Genomic DNA, 26924 nt, shown 5'->3' on the forward strand with positions numbered 1-26924 from the left:
ATGAAGAGATGCCCAATCTCACGAGTAATTAGGAAAATACAAATAAGACCATAATGAGACATTACTGAACACCTACCAGAATGGCTAAAATGGAAAAAGGTAATCCAAGTGTTGACAAGAACGTGGGCAAGGGGAACTCTCCTGCACAGTTGGTGGGAGTATAAATGGATACAACTACCCGAACGTCCATCCGCAGAAAAATGAATACACTGGGGTATACTCATACAATAGAATACTAAACAGCAGTGGATATTATCGAACTACAGTTCTATATAACCACATAGAGGAATCTCACAAACTTAACACTGAACACATTTTTCACTATTTTATTTGAAAGTATGGTGCAGACGTAGTGATGCTTCCCCCCTAAATATCTGAGCATGCACTTCCTAAGAATGATATAGTCTCCTATCTATCTAACCACAATGCCATTTTCATACCATTGTAAATTAATAATTCTGTATCACCTAAAATTCAGTCCATTTTCAACTTTTGCCACTTATCCCAAGAATGTCCTTTGTTGCTTTTTTTTTAACCATTGCATTTGATTACTATGTCTACTTGATTTCTTTTAGTTTGAAGCCGTGTCAACTTCTCCCCCCCCCCCTCATGCCATTGCCTTTTTGAAGGACTCAATCCAATTGTTGAAAAGTTCTACATTTTTTTTTAAAGAAAGCTTGTTTATTTATTTTGAGGGAGAGAGCACAGGGGAGGGGCAGATAGAGAAGGGGAGAGAGAATCCGAAGCAGGCTCTGGGATGTCAGCACAGAGCCTGACACTGGGCTCCATCTCACAAACCATGAAATCATAACCTGAACTGAAATCAAGAGTTGGATGTTTAACCAAATGAGCCACCCAGGCACCCAAAAATTTCTACGTTATTTATCTACCTGGAAACTGGAAACTAGGTCTAGAGGACCAATTAGATTCAGGTTAAATATGTTGGCAGGAATATCTCATAGTTTATTTGGGGTACATCTTATCACTCCAGGGAGCAAAAGATACCCAGAAGAAGGGGTTTATACAGTAATTGGCAAAAATAAGATGCATTAATATGAAAATATTAAGGGTGTTCAATCAAGAAGAGAAAGATATAATTTATAGTATAGTGGTATGTATTGATATGGATGCACCATAGATTTTAGATTTAATGCCCTTCTTGGATAAAGAAATTGTGGTTTATATACACAATGGAGTACTACGTGGAAATGAGAAAGAATGAAATATGGCCCTTTATAGCAACGTGGATGGAACTGGAGAGTGTTATGCTAAGTGAAATAAGCCATACAGAGAAAGACAGATACCATATGTGTTCACTCTTATGTGGATCCTGAGAAACTTAACAGGAACCCATGGGGGAGGGGAAGGAAAAAAAAAAAAGGAGGTTAGAGTGGGAGAGAGCCAAAGCATAAGAGACTCTTAAAAACTGAGAACAAACTGAGGGTTGATGGGGGGTGGGAGGGAGGGGAGGGTGGGTGATGGGTATTGAGGAGGACACCTGTTGGGATGAGCACTGGGTGTTGTATGGAAACCAATTTGACAATAAATTTCATATATTAAAAACAAAAAAACAAACAAAAAATAATGCCCTTCATCTAGCATCTGGGCATGTTTTTAGTAGACAAAACTAAACATAATATTGACCAATCCCAAAAAGCTGAGAGGATGGAATTTCTTTGTATAATATGGAGAAAAGAATCCAAGACTCAAGGATTCTGAAGTGAATTACCAAATATGTCACCCCTTTCCCCCAAACTGTCCCTGGAAGAACCCTGAAGACCTTCCCTTTACCAAAGGCATGAGGCATATTTTGTTATAGAAGTACTAGAATCATTAAAACATGACTTAGTAGATGTTCCCTGTAGGTCAAGAATGCTAGCAATGTGTAGTTCCTATTTTTGGTGGAGTTGGGATATTCCAAAATAGAAGTCTTCAACAGTGACTGGCCTGCAATTTATGGTTGCAGAATGGATACCAAGATCTTTGGAGGTGATTAATTGAGGATATAGTCCCAGATAAATGGCAGTACACTATAGTCCTATATGACTATATGGCTGAAATTTCTCCACGTTTGGTGACAGAAGTCATCACGGTAGAAATGGAGCCCTGCATTCTATTGTTAGACCTGCCATAGAGCCTACTGAATAATGTGGAGGCCAGGTTTGCTTGAGGAGGAAGCTTAGTAAGAGCTCTGTAAGTCCATAATGTGTATCTTACTCCTGGCTTTCCCCAAAGGGACCCATTACCATTTGATCTGGGTAACTACACTGGGGAAACTATACAAAAACTTGGACAATATCTGGGTACTGGCTGTTAGCTATCACTAATTCCTAACTGCCCAGAATGTCACTGTCCGCATGTTAGGGTGGGAGCCCGTGGGGATCAGGTAATGGAGTTTGGACCCAAGTCAACCTCATCATAGGCCTAGTGGAACCTTAACCGCCTGCTATAGTAGTTCCCCTAAGTTCCTGAGTCTCTAGTGGGAAAAGCTGTCTTTAGCAATTGATGGAATTCACACACTGTTCTGCTGGCCTGTGAAGTAAGAACTGTTAAGAAATGAATGGAGAAGAGGACGCTTTTCCCAGAGCTTCTCCCTACCAAAATAATGAGTCAGTGGCAGTACTACATGCCCAGGGGAACTGTAGAGATGAGTGTGACCAGAGAGGCATAACAGATGCAGCAGTGATGATTCCTATTACATGTTCATTTTTAACTTGTCAGTCTAGCTGGTCCAGCAGATGGGGAATATGGCGGATCTCTGCCATAATCTAGTCTATAGAGGCTTGGACTCCATCACTATGGTAGATTGTATTTTCCAGAGATGGTCGCACCAATGCGTATCCCATTCCACATGTTTATCTTATAAGGTGACATTGGAATTCTTCTATTGAAAGGTGGGGTTATTTCTTCTCCCCTTGAATGAGTAGACCTTTATAACTGCCTTGACCAATAGAAGGCAGCAGATATGACCCAGTATGACTTCTGAGGCTAGGTTATAAAAGGGCACCATGGCTTACCACTCCTCACCCCACTCAGGACTCTTTTCCTTCAAACCCAGACACCATATTTGGTAATGAATACACCTTTAGATGATTCCAGCTCTTTGCCTTCGAGTTTCTCTGTTAGGACCCCAATGTCACAGAGCAAAGACAAACTGCCTTCACTGTGCACCCTGTCTAAATTCCTGATTCATGGGAACTATGAGAGATAGTACATGATTCTTGTTGTTTTAAGCAGGAAGTAATAGGCAATCTGTAATATAATCTAATATATAGGGAATCCAGCTACATCAATAAATCATTTCAGGCATGTTGGGATAACCCTTTTATTATTTTTTTATTTATTTTTGAGAGAGAAAGAGACAGAGCATGAGTGGGGGAGGGGCACAGAGAGAGGGAAACACAGAATCCGAAGCAGGCTCCAGGCTCTGAGCTGTCAGCACAGAGCCTGACACAGGGCTCGAACTCATGAATTACGAGATCATGACCTGAGCAGAAGTCGGATGCTTAACTGACTGAGCCACCCAGGCGCCTCAGGGATAACCCTTTGATTTTTTTTTTAATGTGAAATGTATTGTCAACTTGGTTTCCAAGGGATAACCCTTTTAAAGTCCTGAACTCTCTATCCTCTGTATCAAAAGAGAAGTACAGTACTTGGTGAGTCTCTTTGGATTTGTTAGCACATATATTGTGGTTGGGTGTATTGGCCCAGCCAATTATTGGACTGACCTGAAAAGTGGCCTCCCGAAAAGAGCCCAGAATAAAAGAGGTTTCTCCTAGTTCAGGCTCTAGGCAACTCTGCCCTTGGCCCTTAAGATTCTGTACATCAGTAGCAGATCAGGATTCTGCGTGGGGACTCTTCCAGTTCCAATGAAAGAACCACCAAGGAGGCAACTATGGTTTTCAAAGCTATGCCCTCTTGGGCAAGTAATTATGTTCCTACCTGGCTCTGGTTGGCATTGAATCCCAGATCATGAGACCCTAGGTGCCATGGGACCGCAGCTACCCATCATGAACGGAGTGGTGGTCTGCCTGGGCCATATCCTTGGGAAACCGTCAGCGTCAATCTACTTAGATCTTTGTCTCATAAGCCAATTGGAGTCACTGGAGAAGTCTTTTTTCACATGTGTTGCCCAGGGAGTATGGACCTGGTTGGAAGCATTCTGGAAAGAAGGTTGGGAGTCTTAAGTTCAATGTGTACATTTTCATGTGTCCTTACCCTTTCCTCTTCCACTGCTTCCACTGTGCCTGGTGTCCTTCAGTTCAGAGTCTTCTCTGTTTTACCCTCTCCTGAAACTAGTCTTCCACTCTCCCGCAGAAAGCTAAAAGAAGGACAGTCACTTGACTAGATACTGTGGGGGGTGCTGGAAATCTAACTGCTCCTGCAGTAGATTTGCAATCAATATTCTTTTTTTTAGCCTCACTTTCACTCCCCATTTTCAGAGGTTCCCCAGGCAACCAATTTTTTTTTTTCTTTTTGGGATTCTGTGATATATACTGGATTGCTTCTTGGCTTTCTCCACTGCTCGTGCAGGATCCAGCCTTTGCAAAACTCACAAGTCTGTCATCATTCATCCATTTTCTAGTTTCCAAAATTTTATTGTTTTTTTTTCCTCTATTCAGTTTGTCCCTGTGAGTTTATGGCTTTGGTTCCAAATCCCTTTCTCTGTGTTATGATGGGGTCTTGTGAGGAGGGAGTGGGGCATTTCATCTGTTCCCTTTAACTAGCCTCTAAGACCAGAAGACAAAGGCTGGGAAAGCAGAAAGGCCAGGGGTGAGACCCTTTTTTGTGAAGGTGTGTCGTTTTTTCAGGGGAGGGAATTGCAAACTTAGAGGCACCTGTAGGATGTGGGTTGTGACCACAGTGTTTGAGAAGTCCCATGTTGTCAAGTACGTTCTCTTTACGAGAGTTCAAGTTAATTACAAACTGAGTTCTGAAGTTTTCTGACTCTCCCATAAAAAGTGTCACAAAACTATAGTGTCTGACTTACTCATTTTGTGGAGGCTTAAGAAAAGCAAAATGAAGATGGCTTTGCTCTATCCTATGGTTTCCCAGAATGGAGAAGGGGCATTAAATAGTATTGAGAACCCACCCCTAGTGAAACCAGTAGTTGTAAAGAAACACAAAACTCTGGAGCTTCTTCCAGAGAAGAGAGAATAACTGCTCTGCACTCTCATGTGTTAGTGAAGGTTGTTCCCCGAGCAGAAAGAAGGACTCCAGCAAAATTCTGGATTATTTAAGTGGAGTGGTGAGATAATTTATAAACTGAATGAATTCACTGGAAGTAGAAGCTCAGAGCCAGGGGTGACTGCGGCTTGGAAAGGCAATTCTAGTAGTTATGTATTCATCTTTTTAACTGTTTGATTGAAGTGTATCCTACCTAGAGGAAAGTACACAAACGATAAATGTAGACAGCTTGATGAAGTGGCTAGGTATCTACTTTTACTTTGTATTTGAAGAACCATAACTGGGACATCAAACACGGAATTTTAAGATTAATATTGCTTGGGATGAGGCTAACATAGTCTGGTAGGGCACGATAATTCACCTTACAAGGACTGTATAACTTCCAGGATCGTTGTTCATGCTTCCATCTGGGGCCGCTCCAAGGCAGACTCTGAAGCGAGGATTGATGTGCAAGCAGTTTATTTAGGGGATACAGGAAATACCTGTAGGCAAGTAGAAGAAACAATACAGGCAAAGGAAGAGAGCCAGTCAAGTGCGTACTATTAAGCCGGTTACCACTGTAGGAGACTGGAGCTCAGTCTCACTGAAACTCTGGGACTGCAAAATACAAAGCTCAGAATGATGCCACCTAGTGGTGAGCAGACTGGGCATTCTCTTACCAACTACCAAGAGTCATGGTTTGGGAGGGGGGGGGCGGGGAGTCAGTGTCAGTCCCGGACATTTGAGGCAGCCCAGCTTCAGGCGCAGGGGTGCAGACATTGGCAGCTGACGTCCGCTGGAGCACACTGGAAGGTCTGAAGGACATGCACAGGACACCAACAGCATTAGCTACCGTAACTACGTTTTCCATCCTAAATGCTTGGAAGCATGGAGAGCACAGATGATGCTGAGTGCCAACATGGATTTTTTCTGCATTCTCTTCAACGTTCTCCTGCCGGAAATTGACAATCATTTGCTACCAATAATGCGTAGAAGACTCTATAATTGTCTATTGGAATTGAGCCTGACTCTGTATTGATAATGTTAATTTCCTCGTGACCCTATCATAAATCTGGGGTAAAAAAAAAAAAAAAAGGTATTTCTAAAAGACTGAAAATTGGAATGAAAACATGAACAGTTATGGTGGCTTGAAGAAAATATACTGACTATGCATGAGGAGAACCTGAGGACGAACATTTGTGACAAATACCTGATGAGGCTGTTCAGGTGGTCAGTTTATATGAGAGTGGGTCACTGAATTCTCCCTTTTTCTCAGTTCCGTTAAGAGATGGGCAATGATTTCAAACAGTTTCTGTTTCATTCAGAAGCTCATTGGTTTTTCTGCTGAAGAATCCCCCGTTTGTCTCATCGGGATGATGAAATGGCTTCATCTTTCTGGAACACATGCACTTCTGTGAGAGCACGTGCATAACAGCATTGGCTCAAGATCCACGTATCACTTTGTGAAAATGCGTTAAGGAAACCTAACTCAAAAAGTGGAGTTGAGAGGCCAGGAGGGGAGGGCTCTTACTTGAGCACCACTAGTCACAGCTTGCATCGATCGTCCAGCAGGAAGAAGGAAGATCTCCTTGTGGCCTGGCAACAGCAAGCAGTCAGTGAGAGGTCGTAACCACTTCCGCCTCCTGCAAGTCAGTGAGAAGGTACCACCGCTAGAACTCTCATTTTCCTCCAGTGAACTTTTGTTCAAAACAACCCCTCCCGGCTTCCTTCTTTCCTCCGTAAAAGGACGCTCTCTCCTCCTTTGTACTTTGGACTCGCCTGTGGTTCACCACAGTTTGCTTGTCCTGAATTACAGTTTTTCTGCTATTCCCAAGTCAACTCGATTTCGCTGGCTGAACTGCTTATTTTTTCCTTTCAGAATGTTGCCAGTGCAAACAATCGAAATCCAGTCCTGCAAGGGAAGATTTAATCCTGTTTTCCACTTGAGAGATCAAGTGTATTAAGGTTGTGTAACCGGAGTTGTGGGGCATACCTCTTTAAAAGGGTGAGCTGGGGCCTTTTCTTTGGATGATAAGGTTACCAACTCCTCTGAACTACTCCTTGAGTCTGTATTTTGAAGATTCGAAGAGACTTTGGAAAGACTTAATAAGGTGTCGTCATAAGGGTTTTCTGAATCTAATGGCAGAGAGGAATAGATGAGTCCTTTCCCCAGCATCTCTGTATACATAAGCAAATAACCTGGCATAGTTTGAAGAACCAATTCTAGATATTGTATTAGATGTCTTATGGAAATAATAGTTTATTAAACAAAAATTTCTAATAATTTTGGTGAGTGTCGAGCTCCATCAGAGAATACAGTTGAGTATCTTGCCCTTATAAACTATGCATGGATTTCCAGTGCTGGCTCATATCCATACTGAAAAATGGAAACCTCTTATTAATACAAAAGCCCAAACTTTTTTTTTTAAGTAAGTGGCAGCAGCCTAAATATATCTCCTCTTTTAAGTTGAAAAACGATTCTATTCTTTGCGTTGAGACTTATTTTCAGATATGTACTTTAGAAATTGGATTTATCATCACTTATTTTCATTGTTTTATTTAAAAATTTAATGTATTGGATTTAATATTTTTATCATATTTTGTGACACTGCTGCTTTCCTATTTACAGTAGACAAGTTTGTTCTCTCTCTTTTTTTAATACATTTGTTGAAATAAAAAAGGGATTTGAGGGGCACCTGGCAGGCTCTGTGGGTAGAGAGCATCTGATTCTTGATCCTGGATCACGAGTTCAAGCCCCATGTTGGGCATGGAGCCTACTTAAAAAAAAATTTTTTTTTTAAAAGGGATTTGAGACCTTCAATATGATACAGCCAACATCGTTTGGCATAAGTCCCCAGTTCAAGCTCAGTGTTATGAGATACTAGCCTGCTTTTTTTAGATCATGTTATATGCCTTTTGTTTCATTTGTACATGTTAACAACTTATGTATGTATTTTTCTCTATATTCAGATAATCCTCACTAACATGTATGTGCATATATACACACACACACGAATATACATATTTATGGGATAATTATTAGGCTAAAACATATGAAATTGCCTTTCTGTATGTTAAAAATGATTAAATATCAGGAAGTTCATATGGTTTAATCTAATACTGTCTCACTTAAAACTACTTCATGGAAATCCTGCCAAGTGATGTATAGCTCTAATTAATTCTTGTCGAAGGCCTTGGTGTGTGGGTGTATTATCATTCAGCCATTTTTGTAGTCTTTGGCATTTACTTTCCTATTTTCTGCGTATGGAAACAGTTCTGCAGTTGTCCTTTGTAACAGCGCTTTTGCTTTCAAGGGATAGATCCTCGGGAGTGGGAATGCTTTGTCAAAAGAAGTCTAGAGGCACCTGGATGGCTTGACTTCAGCTCAGGTCATGATCTCACGGTTCACGAGTTCAATCCCTGCGTGGAGCTCTCTGCTGTTAGCAAAGAACCTGCTTCATATCCTCTGTTCCCCTCTCTTTCTGCCCCTCCCCCTTCTCATGCTCTCTCTCTCTCAAAAATAAATAAACGTTAAAAAAAAAAGGAGTCTATATTTTTTTATTTTAAGAGATATTGCCAGCTTGGGGCACCTGGGTGGCTCAGTAGGTTAAGCGTTCTTATTTTTGGCCAACTTGGGTATAAAGTGGTATCTCGTTATTACTTTTAACTTGCATGTTTGGCTATTTTCCATATGCTCGCTATTTGGATTTCTCTTCTGTGGATTATCTAATTATATCCTTTGCCCATTGTCCTATCAGGTTATTTTTTCTCCTCCTGCTTCCACCTCTTTTAGCAGCCTGAAGCTAACCTGAAATCAGTAGTTAAGATATTGTCATCGACTGTGATTGCCCAGGCATCAGTTATGTGCATTATTGGTATTAGATGTGTTGAATTTGAGTACTATTCTAAATGTCTTAAGTTACAAAGTGATTTGGCATTACAATGAAAAAAGCTATCATGTTTGGGGCGCCCGGATGGCTCAGTTGGTTGAGCGTCCGACTTCGGCCCAGGTCATGATCTTACAGTTTGTGAGTTCGAGCCCCTCGTCGGGCTCTGTGCTGACAGCTCAGAGCCGGGAGCCTGCTTCGGATTCTGTGTCTCCCTCTCTCTCTGCCCCATCCCTACTCATGCTCTGTCTCTCTCTGTCTTAAAAATAAATTAAAAAAAAACAACTATCATGTTCATAAAGGCACAGAAACACAGCAGCATCAGATGTGATAAACATCAGTGTCTAAAAATAGTCTAAAGAGCTCTTTCATTAAGTATAACATAAAATTCTGAGCTATAAAAAAGCATTGTGCATTACTTTAATTGCAGAATTTTTCTGTATTAGTGGTACATACATAATGGTGTATTTTAACATAAATGGTATTTTGGAGTCAATCAAATACATGTTTTGTCTGTCATCGGCATTACAAATATATTCTGTGTCGGGGCGCCTGGGTGGCTCAGTCGGTTAAGCGGCCGACTTTGGCTCAGGTCGTGATCTCGCAGTCCGTGAGTTCGAGCCCCACTCAGGCTCTGCTGACAGCTCAGAGCCTGGAGCCTGTTTCAGATTCTGTGTCTCCCTCTCTCTGACCCTCCCCTGTTGATGCTCTGTCTCTCCCTGTCTCAAAAATAAATAAAACATTAAAAAAAATTTAAAACAAATATATTCTGTGTCAAATTGACTTTGTTTCAGGCATTTTTACTTACAAAGGTTTTAATTTTTATATAGTCAAGCATGTTGATTAGGTTCCCAGACTTGGTTAAAAGCATTTCCCTCACTATCTTGGATTTTCTTGCAAGATTTTTGTTCTGTTTTTACATGTAAGGATTTAATGCAGCTGGAATTATTTCTTAATATGGTTTAAGACAGAGATCCATTTTTATTTTCTTTCAGGTTGCTAAATATTTAAATTCGATAGGTTTCATTCATTAAACTACCATATTTGTCATTTAAGAAAATCTCACAGAATCCAGAATCTATTTTTGGATTCCCTAGTCTGTTACATTGTTTTCTTTGTCATTTCTCACCAGTATCATAATTACATAGCTATAACGACTTCTCAGTGCCTTGTAGTATCTGGAAGGCAAGCCCTTCATCACCGTTCTTTTCCTCACTTTTTTTTTTTTTTTGTTCATGTCTTCTTGGACCTTATTGTTGCATATGAATCTTAAGATCTTTTTATCTAGTTCAGAAATCAAAGTGAAACCCTGTTGGAATTCTAATAAGAACTGCAATGAAGTTTTATATTATTTGACAGGTATGATATTAAAACTTCCTCAAGTATAATAGGCTTTTACAGTCATTCAAATCTTGTTTTATAGCTTTTAACAATTTTTGTTTTCACTTTTTTCATATATATTCCATTCTAGATGCTCGTTTCTAGAGCAAGAAAGATACTTATTTTATATGTATTTCTGATGAGGTAAGTTCCTCACATGAATGTCCCCTATTAATTTTAGAAGTTTTTATATAAGACTTAGGTTTTTCTAGATGGTCCATCATATTATCAGCATAAGGATATATATAGCTCTAACTGTTCTTTTCCAAAATTTTTGCTAGTTTCCTTATATTATTGTATTTGATAAATCCTTCAAGACAATGTTAAGAAGTAACGTGCTGGCAAGTTTCTGATTTTAATCAAAATGGTTTTAGTATTGCAACCATTTAGAATACTATTTGCTATGGTCTTTTATAAATAGTCTTTGTTAGATTCAAGTAGTGTCCTTCTATTCCCATTTTACTTTGAGTTTTCAGTATATTAATTAAAACAGTACTTGACAAAGAGCAAGTGCTCGATGACTACTTGTTAAACAAATAAAGGTATATTAATGCTGAAGGTTTTTAATGCCCTTTTCAGTGACTATTGACATGATCATACAGTTCTCCTCTTGACCTTATGGATTGTGTGAATATATTTCCTGGTATTGAAACACCATGGGAAAACTTTGCTTGGTCATATATATTATGTCTTTAGTGCATTTCTGGTTCTACCTGTTAACATTTTATTTAGAAAATTTGCAATGAACTCATAAATTTATCTATTTGTTCTTTTGTACTTAAAAAACCATGTTTTAGCATTGAAGTTTTTTGTGTCATTAAGTGAATCAAGGAACATACATCTTTTTTCTTAGTCTAGAACACTCCTTTGTTGAGAACTGCCCCTTACTCACGTGAGAGCCCAGAAACTAGGTCTACTAGGACACTGCCTGCCCACCTGGTCACAGCTCCCTGATCAAATGATCTTGCCAAGATCTAGAATTTTGAATTGGGCAACAGACACTGGGAGTTGCTACAACTGAACCATATTAAGCAGGGTGGCTCAGAGGCATCCCTCTGGGCACTTTACTTTGCGATGGTCAGAGATACACTGGTTCCTAAACTTCCACAGACTGGGCCAATCACTTCTTCCTTGGATTCCCAAAGACACTCCAGAATCCTTCCAATAGTTATCACCATCACCACCACCATCACCACCGCCACCATCTCTTTAACTTAGAAAGCAATTCTGGTGAATTTGTTGCTTGCAAATAAAAGAGACTTAATCACAAAACTGTGTATAGAGTCGCGTTTCTTTGAATATTTCAATAGTTTTGCTTTTGCTTTAAGCCAAAGCTTAACTTTTCCAAAATTACATACTGTGTAACACGTGCAATAGAAACCTCACTTGATTTGTTCCTGTTATTCAAATTCAAATTTATGTTGAAGCCCCAAAGTGACTATAATTAGAGATAGGGCCTTTATGGAAGTATTTATGGTTGAGTGAAGTCATAAGGATAGGGTCAGTGCCTTTATTAGAAAAAAATGCCAATGAGCTCCTTTTCTCTTCCCATACACACAAGAGAAGAGGTCACGCGAGCACACACTGAGATGGCACCCATCTTCAAACCAAGAGAAGAGGCCTCAGATTGCAACCTACCTTGCCAGTACCTTGACCTTGGACTTCCCAGCCTCCAAAACTGCAAAAGAATAAATTTCTGCTGTTTAAGCCATCCAGTCTATAGTATTTTGTTAAAGCAGCTCAAGCAGACTAATGCAGTTCCCGCAGATAGCAAACTAGGGACCTAATGCCACTTTTTGAATAATCCATCATTACCCCACTATTCTGAAATGTCACTTTTATAATATATTAAATTTAAATAAATTGTCAGGTCTGTTTCTGGGCTTCCCAATTCAGTTCACTAAACTATGAGTATATTTTTGGTACTAGTTTTAGCTTACTTTGATAATTGTCCCTTTCTTGTATCATATTGGTAGGGCAATTTATACCAATTATATTGGTAGGGCAAGTCTGACTTTATTATTGTTGCACATTTTTACCGGCCATTCGAGAATACCTACCATTCCAAGTAAGCTTTAGAATCATTTAATTTAGGAAAAAGAAAAGTTGAGCTTTAGTGTGGGAACATTCAAGTGGAGGGAAGGTGACATATCTAAAATGCTGTTTCAAACCCTGAATATGGTGCTTGTTACTATTCTCTCTATTTGAGTCACTAACTTTTGTAGTTTGTTGTTGTTGTTGTTGTTGTTTTATTTGAAAGAGAGTGGAAGTGGGGGAGAGGGACAGTGGGAGAGAGGGAGGAAAGGAGAGAGGCAGAGAGAATCTTAAGCAGAGCATGGAGCCTGATGTGAGGCTTGATCCCGCAACCGTGTGATCATGACCTGAACAGAAATAAAGAGTCAGACACTCAACAGACTAAGCCACCCAGGCACCCCTGTAGTTTTATTTATAATGTCCCACGTAATTTTTGTTTAGCTATATTTTCCCATTTTATTATGAAAATATTCAAACATACAGAAAAGTCGAATCATTTTAAGGTGTACATCCATGCATCACCACGTAGACTCTACCATTAACATTTTACTCTATTTTACTGTGGGTTTTTTTTGGGGGGGGGCGGGTAGCAAATGAGAGCATAGACTGCCTGGGTTCACCACCTGCAAAGTGAATAATGCAAGGCAAGTTGATTAACTTCTCCAAATGTGCTTTCTTATCTGCAAACTGGGAACTGCCACAAGGGGTTGGTATGAGGCCTAAATCAGTTAAAATATGTAATGCACTGAGAACAAAGACTCATACTCTGTTAATACTGTATGTCAAGTACACTAATCTATGGGGGCTACTATAACTAAACATCATAGCCTGCGTGGCTTAACCAACAGAAATTTATTTTCTCACTTATTTCTCATTTATTTTCTTCTAGCCTATGTGAGGCTACCAGTTCCAGATCAAGGTCTGGCAGGGTCAGTTTACGGTGAGAACTCTTTCTGGCAGGTAGATGACACCTTCTTGCTAAATCCGCACATGACCTTTCTTCACGGCCTGAACTTCAGAGAGTGAGTGAGCCCTCCGGTGTCTCTTCTTATAAGGACACTAATCCTATGGGACTGGGGCCCCACCCTTATGGCTTCATTTAATCATAATTACTTCCTTACTCCACATAAAGCTCTACCGTAGGGGGTTAGGGCTTCATAGGAAATTGCCGAGAGTTGTGGGGAGACACAACTATTCAGTCCACGACAGCAAGTACATAGTTTCATTTTATTTTCTAAATTGTTGTTTTTGTAAGCTATTGATATAGAAGTGTATTTGGAATGATGTACTCCTGTTTTTGAGGAGAGCAAACCCACGAATAAAAGAGCATGACAGTTAATCATTTTTTTGCAGAAAATGCATAAAAATGCATTAAAAAAAAACCCAGATGGGATGTGTGTGGGGTGTGTGTAGGTAAGTCTGTGCACCAAATGTTAACAGTGGTTCTCTCTGCTTGATGGGATTCTAAGAGGTAATTATTTTGCTTTTGTGTAGTTATTTTCTGGCATTTCAGAAATGCAAGGAAAGCAACCACCGTAAGAATGTATTGGATTTATGGATCGTGGTATTCTTTTAATAAAACAAGATTCCATTCCACTTTCAGCCTTTTCCATGTACATGTGAAGGGAAAGCGGTATGGATTCGTTTATACCAATGTTGTCGGGATAAAAAAGTGACACAGATGCTTCCCTTTTGCCAAGGGTTTCCAAACCTCCCAATGGAAACATTCACGTGCCTCTTCCGGGCAGAGGGGAGACGGGTAGTTTGGGGTGGGGGTTGGGGACAAGAGCACCGGCTCCGGCTCCCGCCGCAGAAGCGGGGCTGCTTTCCCCGGGGTTGGGACCCCGGGCTGCAGGGAACCCACAGTGACGGGGCCGCCGGGCGAGCATCTCGGGAGGCGCCGCGAGGGGGAGGCTGCGCCGGAGGATGCTGGGAACCACGCGCAGAGGCCGCTGCCGCGCAGGCGCACCGGCCAGGGCTGCGCTACGCGGAGGCATCTCGGCGCTACGTAGGGAGCCGCCGGCCGGGCGAGAGGGCAGGGGCGAGCCGGGCGAGCCAGCGAGCGGGGTGAGCGGGAGCGGTGCGGGGTCTGGGGCGGGGACCTCGGGAGGCGCCGGCGAGACACCGCCCGAGGTTCCCCGTGGCGCGTGATGTGCCCAGGAGCCCGGGGTCGCGCTCGGACAAAGGCAGCGAGGTCCGGGCCTGGAGAAAGGTTTAGCCTCTCGGTTCTGGGAGGAAGGGACGGGGTTGGAGGGCATCCGTGATTTGCCACAGCCAAGAGAAGGAGCCGGTGGGATTCAAACCCAGCTCCTTTGTGATTCCAAATCTCAAGGCTAATTTAACCATAGTAAATTGGGTTTTATTCGTCTCTTTGTGCTTCGTGACACCAGCACAGTGGCTTGGACCGCGTGGGCTGTGTATATCCACCGTCTCCATATACCTTTTGTAAAAATTTTTTGATGATTGGCGTTAAGTTCTAGAATTCTGACCGTGCGACTGAGCACTGTAGATCCTTTTGCTGACTCTAATGTTTTCTTTTTTCTTTTCTTTTTTTTTTTTTTTTGACTCTAATGTTTTCTATCCAGCATCATCAGGGGACCGTAGCGGTGGTTGCATAGAAAACACCTGGAGCCAAACAGCTGCCTGCTGAGGAGACAGACGGAGCTCCAGATGGGATGTTCCTTGTGAACTTGGACATGAAAAGGTCCAGATTCTGGATTTTGGTACTGTATGTTCCCCCTGGTTCCTGAGAGTAGAGGACTCCAGCACAACTGTGAAGCCCGAGTTTCCAGCAGTGTCTTTATCAAAAGTGGACAGGTCCAGATAGGACCTTCTGCCTCGTGGGCTGAGGCAGAGAGCCCTAGAAAGGAGTGCTGAAGTCATCATGCTACAGCAGCTCCTGATCACCCTGCCCATGGAGGCCAGCACCTGGGTGAAGTTGCACCATCCAAAGAAGGCCACCGAGGGGGCATCCCTGTGGGAGGACGTGACTAAGATGTTTGAAGGAGAAGGTGAGAATAGACTGGCGGGAAGGAGGAAAAGCAGCAGCATCTAGTTTGAGAAGGAAGGTAGACACCTGAGCTAAAGCACCCCTTGGGTAGGCAATTGGGGAAAAGATTTCTGGGGTTCTTGATTATGGCTCCTGGCCTGCGTTTTCAGTAATGGTCATTTCAACCTGAAACCAGTATCTAAGTGTCATGACTGTGTATGTTACCTCTTTTCATTTCCCCCATGGGCGTGTGGGGCAGGGAAGACTTGCCTGATTTTCTGTATTTTACAGTGAGGAAATTTGAATCAACTGAGAGACCAGTCTAGGCACTTGGTGGCTAGGCCAGAAGTAAAAGGCAGCAGGGAAAGTACCAGGTGAGCCTGGAGTGTTTCGCGCTAGAAAGCAAGGACGAGTGCAAAGATGCATGTCAGCAGGATGGCAAGTTTGGACAAACTTAGGACTGTTTAAATATCCAGATTGATTGTAACACTTTGAATAAATAAAATTCCGTAAGTTCATGATGGCATTTAAAATAGAGAAAGGGGAAAAACTTAACACTGGTGGTGATTTCTACACTGATTCCTTACCTTGAAAATAAAGTATTATCAGAGTGAAGAATACATTCATCTTGCTTTTTAAAAGATCATTTCCGTTTGTTGAGGGAAAGCTTTTTACAGAAAATATCTGCCGATAAAGAAGTGGAAGGAACGATAGACTATATTACTATAAATGAAGTAATTGAAAAGTTGATGGGGAACAGGGTATTCACAGGGTGCCAAAGTATTGCCCCCACAAATTGCTAAAAGCCAAGGAAAGAGCACGTTTTTCCGATGGCGATATGTGGTGGCCACTGTCTTAATCAAGTGTGACAATGATGGGATAACCTCACATTTTGTACCTTCTGGGTAATGTATTATAAAGCACATGGTATCACCCATGAGGAATTCCTGCCAAAATGTTTCATCTGATCCTAAATTGAGCTTAAAGGCTGAACTTCTGGTTTAAAGAAAATACAGGGAACAGAGAAATAAGGTAAACCCTAGCACAGTCAGACTGTGTTGGTCTCATAAGAAGCCAGTGCCATGAAAAAAGGGGAAGTGTGGTGCCTGGGTGGTTCAGTTGGTAGATCATCTGACTTTGGCTCAGGTAATGATCTCACGGTTCACGGGTTTGAGCCCCACGTCCGGCTTGTGCTGACAACTCGAAGCCTGGAGCCTGCTTCAGATTCTGTGTCTCCTTCTCTCTGCCCCTCTCCTGCTCATGTTCTTTCTCTCTCTCAAAAATAAATAAAAATTTAAAAAGGCAGGGGAGTACTATTCTAGAGAGACTAAAGATAACCGCTTTGAATGTGTGAACCTTGGTTGGCTCCTGGGTTGAGAAGAAATCCAGAATAAAAGACAGTTTGAGAAGATCTGAGGAAATCTGAATATGGAATTATTGTTTTCAAGTGTTTATTTATTTTTGAGAGATTGCGTGAATGTGCAGGGGAGGGGCAGACAGAGAAAGAGAGAGAGAGAATCTCAAGCAGGCTGTGCACTGTCAGCACAGAGCGTGATGTAGGGCTCAGACTCACGAACTGGGATATCATGACCCGAGCCAAAATCAAGAGTCTGACATTTAACCAACTGAGCCACCCAGGTTCCCATGAATACAGAATTATTGTTAATTTGCTTAGGTGTGATAAATGGTATTGTGGTTATGCAGGAGAAGATCCTTATTTGAGGTATTTAGGGACAAAGTATCATGATGTCTGCAACTTTGAAGTGGTTCAGAAAAAAATATAGATGAAGCAAATATGGCAAATGTTAACAATCATTGAATACAGGTGGTGGATATATGCATGTTCAATATTCATGACGAAAAGTTGGGGAAAAATACAAGGACAACAATTCATGTACCTCAGTTCCTAGTTCATATTTTTAATACCTCAAATTCAGGTTGGAATTCTAGCAACCTGGCAGGGTGTTAGGCTTAACGCTTTAGGAGATGGGAAAAAATGAGCCAGACGGAAATAAAAAAACTTTCTACCCATATACTCATGCTAATATTCAATTGACGGAGATAATTATACAAATAAATATGATAGGCAGTCTGAGATAGATAACAGAATAGAGATAAAAACAAGCTTTGGAAGAATACAGAGAAGAGGAAGCCTTCTTCTCATTAAGAGTGTTTGAGAAAACTTCACTTGAACTGATCCAGAAGGATATCTCAGGTTTTCACTGAGTAGGACTTGGGGAAATACTGAGGTGGGTACTATGCAGGTATGTTCAAAGAATGGTGACTGGGATTATGTGGGTGGGTGTGTCCAGTGGTTGAAGGAGGATGTTTAGAAGGAGATCATGGATAAAGAAGGAGAGAAGCAGTGACGGACTGGTTGTGGAGGATCTTGAAATCCACGGTAAAGTGTTCGGATTTTTCTTTCTTGTCAGTGGGGAAGCTTTGAGGATTTTTGAACAGAGGAGTGGCCGGTAGATCTGTGCTAACGGACCAACATTGCCCATTGGGAAGTATTAATGCCCAAAGCAGTGCACCTTAGATCCTTTTCATTAAGGAGTCTCCGGTCTGCTCTGAAATGCTCTAATGTCCCTCTCTGTGAATGTTTTAAGAGAGGAGCCATATTCAGGAGGTCTGGTCTGCAAGCCATTTTTCTAGGTCTGGGAGATGCAAACCTCATGCCTCTTTTCCTTCCTCAGTTTTGCTCTCTAAGGATGCTGATGAGACCCAGGGAGAAAGTTTCGAGGATGAAGTGACCTCTAGGCCACTGACAGTAGAATCCCAGGTGGGTTGGAGTTTCCTGTCACTTTCTTAAAATTGTTTGAGCCCTGGACTTTGATTTTCTTTGACTCAGCTTGCTGGATTGGATTTTCTTAGCCTGTTCTAAATCAGGCCACACTGATTGATTTCACAGGTGATTGTCCCACCGGTAGTAACCTTCCTCGGGAACCTTCTTATTTCAAGCAAACCTCTGGCCATTTATCCAACACATTTAAAACTTGTGCTGGCGTGTGTTTGTGTGTGTGTGAAAGTACGTAATATAGTTCTTGCCCTGAAACCTCACAGATGTCATCTGGGGGAAAGACAAACATTGTAAAACATTTTAAGCAACATTTGAAAATTAATAGAATGCAGTTCTGATATTCTTGGAGATGTATACACTTCACTAATGAGCTCTAAAAGATGATTTCTGGTCATGTTTTGGAGCAGAATTGTAGATGAAAAGGGAAATGAGAAGTTGCTGGCAGGTCACAAAGGGCACAAACTAAATAGGCTGACTGGAAAAGGAAGGGAAACTTCCAAGAGCAGTTTAATAGTTTCTGTGTATCGTAAACGAGCTAATCAGAAAACCAGCGGCACTGGCAATGGGCAGAGCTCTGTGCCACCAAACCCCAGAAGCATAGGGAAACTCAAGAAAATTCTACAGTAATCAGAGAAAATCAATATAGAAGGAGATCTTCCTAGAAACCAGAAGAGTTTTGTAGTGGCATGCTCTTAGCTTCCAAGATAACATGGCACAGGGTTTAATCCCATATCCTTAACATTCCTCAAATTCAGTTTTCTCATGTGGATGCTGTTGTCAGCCCAATAGGCCTCAAGTGCCTTCCAGAATTATTTACAATATATAAAAAGCATTAGAGGGGTGCCTGGGTGGCTCAGTCGGTTAAGCATCTGACTTCGGCTCAGGTCATGATCTCACCGTTCACGGGTTCGAGCCCCGCGTCTGGCTCTGTGCTGACAACTCGGAGCCTGGAGCCTGCTTCAGATTCTGTGTCTCCCTCTCTCTGCCCCTCCCCTGTTCATGCTCTGTCTCTGTCTCTCAAAAATGAATAAACATTAAAAAATTAAAAAAAAAAAAAAGCATTAGAATTGTCTCCATACATAAGGAATGTGTTTTTATCTCAGCCTTCTGGCTTCTGGGTGCTCTTTGCATTTGGTAATATTTTTTAAAATAATTACAAAATGGTTATTTAATTTTGTAGATCATACATGACAGGCTCTTGTACTTCACCACACAGTGTCTGCTTTGGTCAAGGGATCTTCCTTTAGTAGGCAGAATTCATGCTCTCTACAGAAACCTATTCTCACATACTTTTCTTACTAACCGAAGTACTCAGTTAAGCGTATATTACCTATGCTGAAATGTTCTCGTTTTAACAAATTCTTTCAGCCCAACAAAGGTCCCTGGCTTCTCTTGTGGCCTTGGCCTCTTTTGAACTCTCACCTTCTTCAAATATTCCTGATCTTTATTGTCCTTAATCTAAATTAGTATACACTGTTCTGAGACCTTCTTTAATATTTCATGAGTATTTCTCCTTTAGCCAAATTGTAAGTTATAAAAGACAGCTTACACGCTTTGTGCATTGTGTTGTAACGTGTAGCAGAGAATCAGCCGACCAGTTTTCAAGAGCATCCGGGAAAATTCGGATAGAATCTCTTAGCATGTAGACAGTGTTAGAACAACCTCCCAAACTCTGGCTGAAAAGGAACATACTTGATGTTCTAGGAACTGTTGACCTTCAAGGACATATCTGTGGACTTCACCCAGGAGGAGTGGGGACAACTGGCCCCTGCTCACCGGAGTCTATACCGGGAGGTGATGCTGGAGAACTATGGGAACCTGGTCTCAGTGGGTAAGGATGAGTTCCCCTTATAACTAGAACCTGCCTGTTGGAACAAAATCTTTTATTTCTAACCAAAGTGTTAGTTTGGGCTCTGGGTTGTGTTGGAGTTTTCTAGTTCCTTCTCAATAGCAAGTCAGGATTGCTGTGGTCTTTTCTGCCCTGGTCTTTCTATTCTACCCTTCAGCAGGCCTGAATACCAAAAACTATCTTTAAATTCTTTGGATGACCTCAGCACATGCAGTCTTTTCTTCTTCATGAGCAGGATATCAGCTCTCCAAACCTGGTGTGATTTCCCAGTTGGAGAAAGGAGAAGAGCCATGGCTGATCGAGAGAGAGGTTTCAGGAGGTCCACGTTCAGGTAAGAGCAAGGCAGTTGGGGTCTTTTGTCATGTTTGCTAGAAAGCTCCACTTGAAGCCTTCTCCAGATTGTGGGGAAGCCCATGCCATCTGGATGGAACCTGACCTGAAACCTGATTACCACCCTGTTACCCCTTTCCTGAACTTGCCTTTTCTTGTTAGTTTCTCTGGAGTCAGAGGAAAAGAGATGCCTTTCTTATCAGGGTTAGTTTCCTTAACTAATTCTCCTGACCCAGTTGCATGATTTTCTTGTTTTCTCCAGCATTTCAAACCTTGCCCTGATGATAGCTTCTTTCTCCTGTACATTCAGGTATTCGTGGATCTCCCCTCATTAAGTACAGCACTCTTCACCGGATTCCTATGTAATTTTATTATGGATTTTACTCTTTCATGGTTCTGGTTAAAACTTTTTCCTAAATCTTATTCTGTGATCATAGCTTCAATTCTGATTCTCTTTTTAACTTGTGTAATTTAGATTTTTATTTCAGATAACTTATGCCTCTGTGAAAAATCACCACAGAATTCCTTCTGACCAAATCAGATAGCTTTTAACAACCTTCTTCATCTAAGAACAGTAATAATGACAGCTTTTCATCAGGCTGGCCTCTGTGAGTCCTGTGCATACATTAGCCCCATCTTACAGAGGAGGAAAAGAAGGCTCATAGGTGAAGAAATTTGTCCAGCATCACTTAGCTACTGGTTGGTGGAGTCAGTATTTGAATTCCAATCCTTCTGACTCCACATTTTGTGTTCTTATGGCACGATTCTACATGGCAGCATTAGGTTTCTAGACCTTGCTGCCTTTCCTCCGCAGTTTTTATCTCCTACATATCTCTTACTGCTTTTTCAATGCTTCTCATCAATATCCTTTTTTTTTTTTTTTTTGATGTTTATTTTTGAGAGAGAGAAAGAGAGACAGAGTACAAGCAGGGGAGGGGCAGAGAGAGAGGGAGACACAGAATCCGAAGCAGGATCTAGGCTCCGAGCTGTCAGCACAGAGCCTGATGTGGGGTTTGAACCCACAAACCATGAGATCATGACCTGAGCCGAAGTCGGATGTTTAACCGACTGAGCCACCCAGCTGCCCTCATCAATATCTTTTCTAATGCAGATACATCGTTTCCACTTCTGTTAGGACAGGCTACGCTACTATAGCAAATAGACTCTAAAATGTGGCTCAAACAGAATAGCCAGAAATCTTGCTTGTACGCTGGTCTGGGGGAACTGTTTAGTTCAATGGACAGTTCTTTTCCACCTCGCGCATCTGGGATTGAGATTTCTTCTACATGGTGGCTCTGTCATTCACTAGGGCCTCCTCATCATCTAAGTATAGCCAGCAGCAGAACGAGGGCACACAAGGAGCTCATCTGGGATGGTTTTTTTTTTTTTTTAATTTAATGTTTATTTATTTGTTTATTTATTTAAAAATTTTTTTTTAACGTTTATTTTTTTTTGAGACAGAGAGAGACACAGCATGAACGGGGGAGGGGCAGAGAGAGAGGGAGACACAGAATTGGAAGCAAGCTCCAGGCTCTGAGCCATCAGCCCAGAGCCCGACGCGGGGCTCGAACTCACAGACCGCGAGATTGTGACCTGAGCTGAAGTCGGACGCTTAACCAACTGAGCCACCCAGGCGCCCCAATGTTTATTTATTTTTGAAGGAGAGAGAGACAGAGCGTGAGCGGGGCACGAGCAGAGCGAGGGGGAGACAGAATCCGAAGCAGGCTCCAGGCTCTGAGCTGTCAGCACAGAGCCTGACCTGGGGCTCGAACTCACGAGCTGTGAGATCATGACCTGAGCCGAAGTCAGAGGCTTAACCGACTGAAACACTCAGGCATCCCACATCTAGGAGGTTTTTACGGGGCAGCCTCCTGGAGTGGTTCACATGACTTTCACTCTGGTTCACTTACAGGAGAAACCTTTGTCACTTCGCTGAAATCCAAATCAAGGAAGATGTAGGTGTGTGTCCAAAAATGGGAAGAACAGATTTGGTGCATATCCGGCAATTCCTGCTGCAATCCCTGAGGGGTCTCTGTCTTGCACGCTGCTATTCTGTAGCTGCACAAATGTCCACAAATGCGTTGTGATGGTTTCAGTTGTCCCTTGAGACCTGTATTCTCCCTATTTTTATCGATTCCCACGTATCCCTGGTATTTAGGACATCTCTGTCTAGATGCACTGTCGTCACTTCAAGCCCAATACATTCAAAAACAGAAACCATTTTCTCCCCCAAATTTCTCATCCTGACTCCTCCTATTCTTTCATTCTCAAAGACCAGAAATCATGATATCAGCAAGAATGCATTATGTTTTTCTACTCTCAGTTCTGCCCTCATTCCTCATGGTTTCTTCTCTGATAGTACCTGCTAGATCCACTTCTCCTCTTCATATGTGCTGATGCAGTGCTAAGCCAAGTTCCCATCATCTCATGCCTGTTACTCTGATTTTTAGTTGTATTTGTTGATATTTTATTATTTTTCTGAATCATTTTGCATGTTACTATCAGAGTTGACCTCTTGAAATATGACATTTATTTTGTTCTTACCCTGAAAAGAAAAGTTAAGTAACTCTTTATCCCCTGTAATAAGTGATGTCAACATCTCTGCTGGCTTTCTAAGTCCACTCCAAAATTTACCCAGCTATTCCTGAGCACTTTGTATGTGCTGTTACTAAGGTGAGGTTAGAAATCCTGGGGAATAAGAGTTTGTTGTAGACAGGAAATATTGGTGCTTTAGGATGGCAGGGTCCAAATGGATGGAAGCGAATAGAAAGAGAATTTCCTTCACCCCAAACTGTCCCATGTATACCATGCATAGTCCATATAGTCTCTGTCCTTTAAGATTTTACAGTATAGCTAATAATGTGTTACAAATAAGAAGCCCATTTTTCACCTCTTATGTACAGATACAGGCAAAAATTATGAAGATTGATAAAGATCCAGTGAACTTGTAGGGAAGGGCACCCATGTTTACCGAGAGCACACATACCCAGAACCCAATAATTCCTCTTTAGTAAAGCCTATGAAATATTGACAGGAGTGTACGCAAATGTATGCATGATGATAACATGAGAAACTGGAGACAACCTAAATATTTTTCAGTAGAGAAGAGTCAAGTTATGATATGTCCATCAGTGGAATATCAATATCAATGCAGTGGTATGTATTGCACTTGTTAAAAAGAATAAGATAGGGGTTCGTGGGTGGCTCAGTTGGTTAAGTGTCTGACTCTTGATTTCTGCTCAGGTCATGATCTCATGGTTCATGACATTGAGCCCCATGTCAGGCTGTGCGCTGACAGCACGGAGCCTGCTTGGGATTCTCTCTCTCCCTCTCTCTCTACCCCTCCCCCTGCTCACACTCACTCTTTCTCTCAACATAAATAAACTTTTTTTTTTTTTTAAAATAATGAGATGAATCTAAATGTACAGACATGGGAGGGAGCCCGCAAGATAAAGTTGAGTTAAAATACAAAACACATGCACCTAGGTAGCTCAGTTGGTTAAGCGTCTGACCCTTGGTTTTGGCTCAGGTCATTATCTGATGGTTCATGGTTTTGGGACACATGTTGGGCTCTGCACTGACAGCACAGAGCCTGCTTGCGATTCTCTTCTCTCTTTCTCTCTGCCCCTCCTCGGCTCTCTCTCTCTTAAAATAAATAAACTTAAAAAATACTTTAAAAAAAACAGATGCAGAAAAAAAAAAACAGATGCAGAGCTATATGTATACTATGATCCCTTTTTTGTGCAAATGTATATTTATGACCATACATAAATACACACATTCACATATACATATTGTTGGGAATGTCTGAATGGATGCTTTCCAAAATCCTAAGAGAGTAGAGGAAATGGGGATGAAATTGAGAGAGGCTATCCCTCTTTAGTGAATGAGTTCCTAGATTATTTAACGTTTTAATATGTAGAAAGTATGGATTAATACTTGAAAAAAACTTTTTTTAATAGGGACAATTTTGTCATAGAAATACGGGCTTGAGATGATATGGTGCTAGAATACTGTGTTCCTTAATCTTATCTCTTGATATTTGCCCTTACAACAATGCTCTCTTCTTAGTGCACTTCCTCGAATTCACATGGATGAACTCCTCCCAGTTCCTTAAAGTCCCCTCACATACCCTAACAGCTTCTTTCCTTTGATTTCTTCATTTCCTTTTATATTAGCTCTCTAGGGGGCAGAATTACATTTGAAGATAGTCCAAGGTTTCTATGCCTAGTACATGTTCATTTTCCCCCCTCCTATTCTCACTATGGCCACTTATTTTTTAAAGTACACTGAATATGGGTCATTTGTATTTTGGGATTTCTTTCAGACTTGGAGAGTAAAGCAGAAACCAAGGAGTCAGCCGTAAAGAATGATACTTCTTGGGAAGAATTACACCATGGCCTAATGAAGGAACAGTCCACAAGAGGAAGCACCTTATATTCCACATTGGGAAGAATCTCCAAATGTGATCAGTTAGAAAACCACCAGGAAAACCAAGGAATGGGTGAGGGGCAAATCCCCTTGATCCACAAAGTACTCACTCAGGAAAGAGGCCGAGAATCTAATAGATTTGAGAAAAGTATTAATGTGAGCTCAAAAGTTATTCCGGGACCAGAAATTTCTCCGAGAAAAAAAGACCATAAATATGGTGTATCTAGAAAGCGAAGTAGATACAATTTAGATTTGATTAATCATTCAAGGAGTTATACCAGATTGAAAACCTTTGAATGTAATATTTGCGAAAAAATCTTCAAACAGCTCATTCACCTTACAGAACACATGAGAATTCATACTGGAGAGAAACCTTTCCGATGTAAAGAATGTGGAAAAGCTTTTAGCCAAAGTTCATCCCTTATTCCACATCAGAGAATCCATACTGGTGAGAAACCCTATGAATGTAAGGAATGTGGAAAAACCTTCAGACACCCATCATCTCTTACTCAACATGTTAGAATTCATACTGGGGAGAAGCCCTACGAATGTGGGGTATGTGAGAAAGCATTCAGCCAGAGCATTGGGCTGATCCAGCATCTGAGAACTCATGTTAGAGAGAAACCTTTTACATGCAAAGACTGTGGAAAAGCATTTTTCCAGATTAGACACCTTAGGCAACATGAGATTATTCATACTGGTGTGAAACCCTACATTTGTAATGTATGCAATAAAACCTTCAGCCATAGCACATACCTAACTCAACACCAGAGAACTCATACTGGGGAAAGACCATATAAATGTAAGGAATGTGGGAAAGCCTTTAGCCAGAGAATTCATCTTTCTATTCATCAGAGAGTCCACACGGGAGTGAAGCCTTATGAATGCAGTCATTGTGGGAAAGCCTTTAGGCATGATTCATCCTTTGCTAAACATCAGAGAATTCATACTGGAGAAAAACCTTATGATTGTAATGAATGTGGAAAAGCCTTCAGCTGTAGTTCATCACTTATTAGACATTGCAAAACACATTTAAGAAATACCTTCAGCGGTGATATGTGACATATGTGCAACATCAAAGACTCCTCCTAATGGAGCAAAAGCCTCTAAATCAGAGGCTTTTTGACTTTTTGGTTTCAAGAAGCAATGATTTTTTTTAATGACTTGATGCGGTGTTACCACTATCAGTTTTGCCATATTAAAGAAACTACCTGTCATCAACATTGTTTCAGAAAAGAAAGGGCATTTTAATATTTTAAAATGTAGGAGGGATAATCAGTAGGAATAGCCCTTAACATTGAATTAAGTTAGCCTTATGAAAATCCCCCAAATTTGTCCTTATTTTTCTCATTTCATTATGGGCCAATGGAAGGTTCATCGTGGCAAGTTACTGATAACTTGGATTGGCTTTTGAGAATCACTGTTTTAAATATCTCTTAAATAATCAGACTAAAATATAGTATAACTTTTTACTATAGCCCTTTATATGGCTAGAAGAGGCATAGATAAAAATAACTGCCTGGCTCATTTCTACAAGAAATAATATTAAAGGAAGCTTTCCAGAATTGATAGATAACCTAATATTACAAGGGATACTTAAGTATATTTTATGGTTTCTTGTAGAGAATTGGCAAGCTTTTATAAAGAGCCAGATATTAAATATGTTAGACATTGTGGGCCATATGAGCTCTGCCAGAACCACTCAACTCTACCATTTTAGTGTAAAAACATCTAAAGAAATACATAAATCAGAATATCTCAACCTTGGCTCTTCTGATATTTGGGGCCAGATACTTTGTTTTGGGAAGCTGTCCTATGCACTGTAGTGGGTTTAGCAGTATCTCTGGCCACAAAATGCCAGTAACTAGATGCCAATAGTCCCCCCACCCATTGTAACAACCAAAAACATCTCCCAATATTGCTAGAGGTGCCCTGGGGGTCAAGATTGTACTTGTGAAGTACTTGAGAACCATGGGCATAAATGAATAGGTGTAGCTCTGTTCCAATAAACTTCATTTAAAAAACTGGTGTTGGGTTGCATTTAGCCCGAGAGCTGTA

At 41.2% G+C, this 26924-nt stretch overlaps 1 protein-coding gene across 1 annotated transcript; it reads left to right on the plus strand.

Annotated features, from left to right (window-relative positions):
* The first annotated feature begins 14431 nt into the window (after nt 1–14431).
* Nucleotides 14432–26924, plus strand: ZFP69B (ZFP69 zinc finger protein B). The gene is made up of 6 exons (XM_042996756.1): nt 14432–14534; nt 15053–15478; nt 18153–18238; nt 19961–20087; nt 20341–20436; nt 24763–26924. The coding sequence occupies exons 2-6, from the start codon at nt 15352–15354 to the stop codon at nt 25926–25928; spliced, it is 1602 nt and encodes a 533-aa protein (XP_042852690.1). The 5' UTR covers nt 14432–14534; nt 15053–15351; the 3' UTR covers nt 25929–26924.

This window comes from Panthera tigris, chromosome C1 (genome assembly GCF_018350195.1).
Source record: "Panthera tigris isolate Pti1 chromosome C1, P.tigris_Pti1_mat1.1, whole genome shotgun sequence".
Classification (NCBI taxonomy): domain Eukaryota; kingdom Metazoa; phylum Chordata; class Mammalia; order Carnivora; family Felidae; genus Panthera; species Panthera tigris.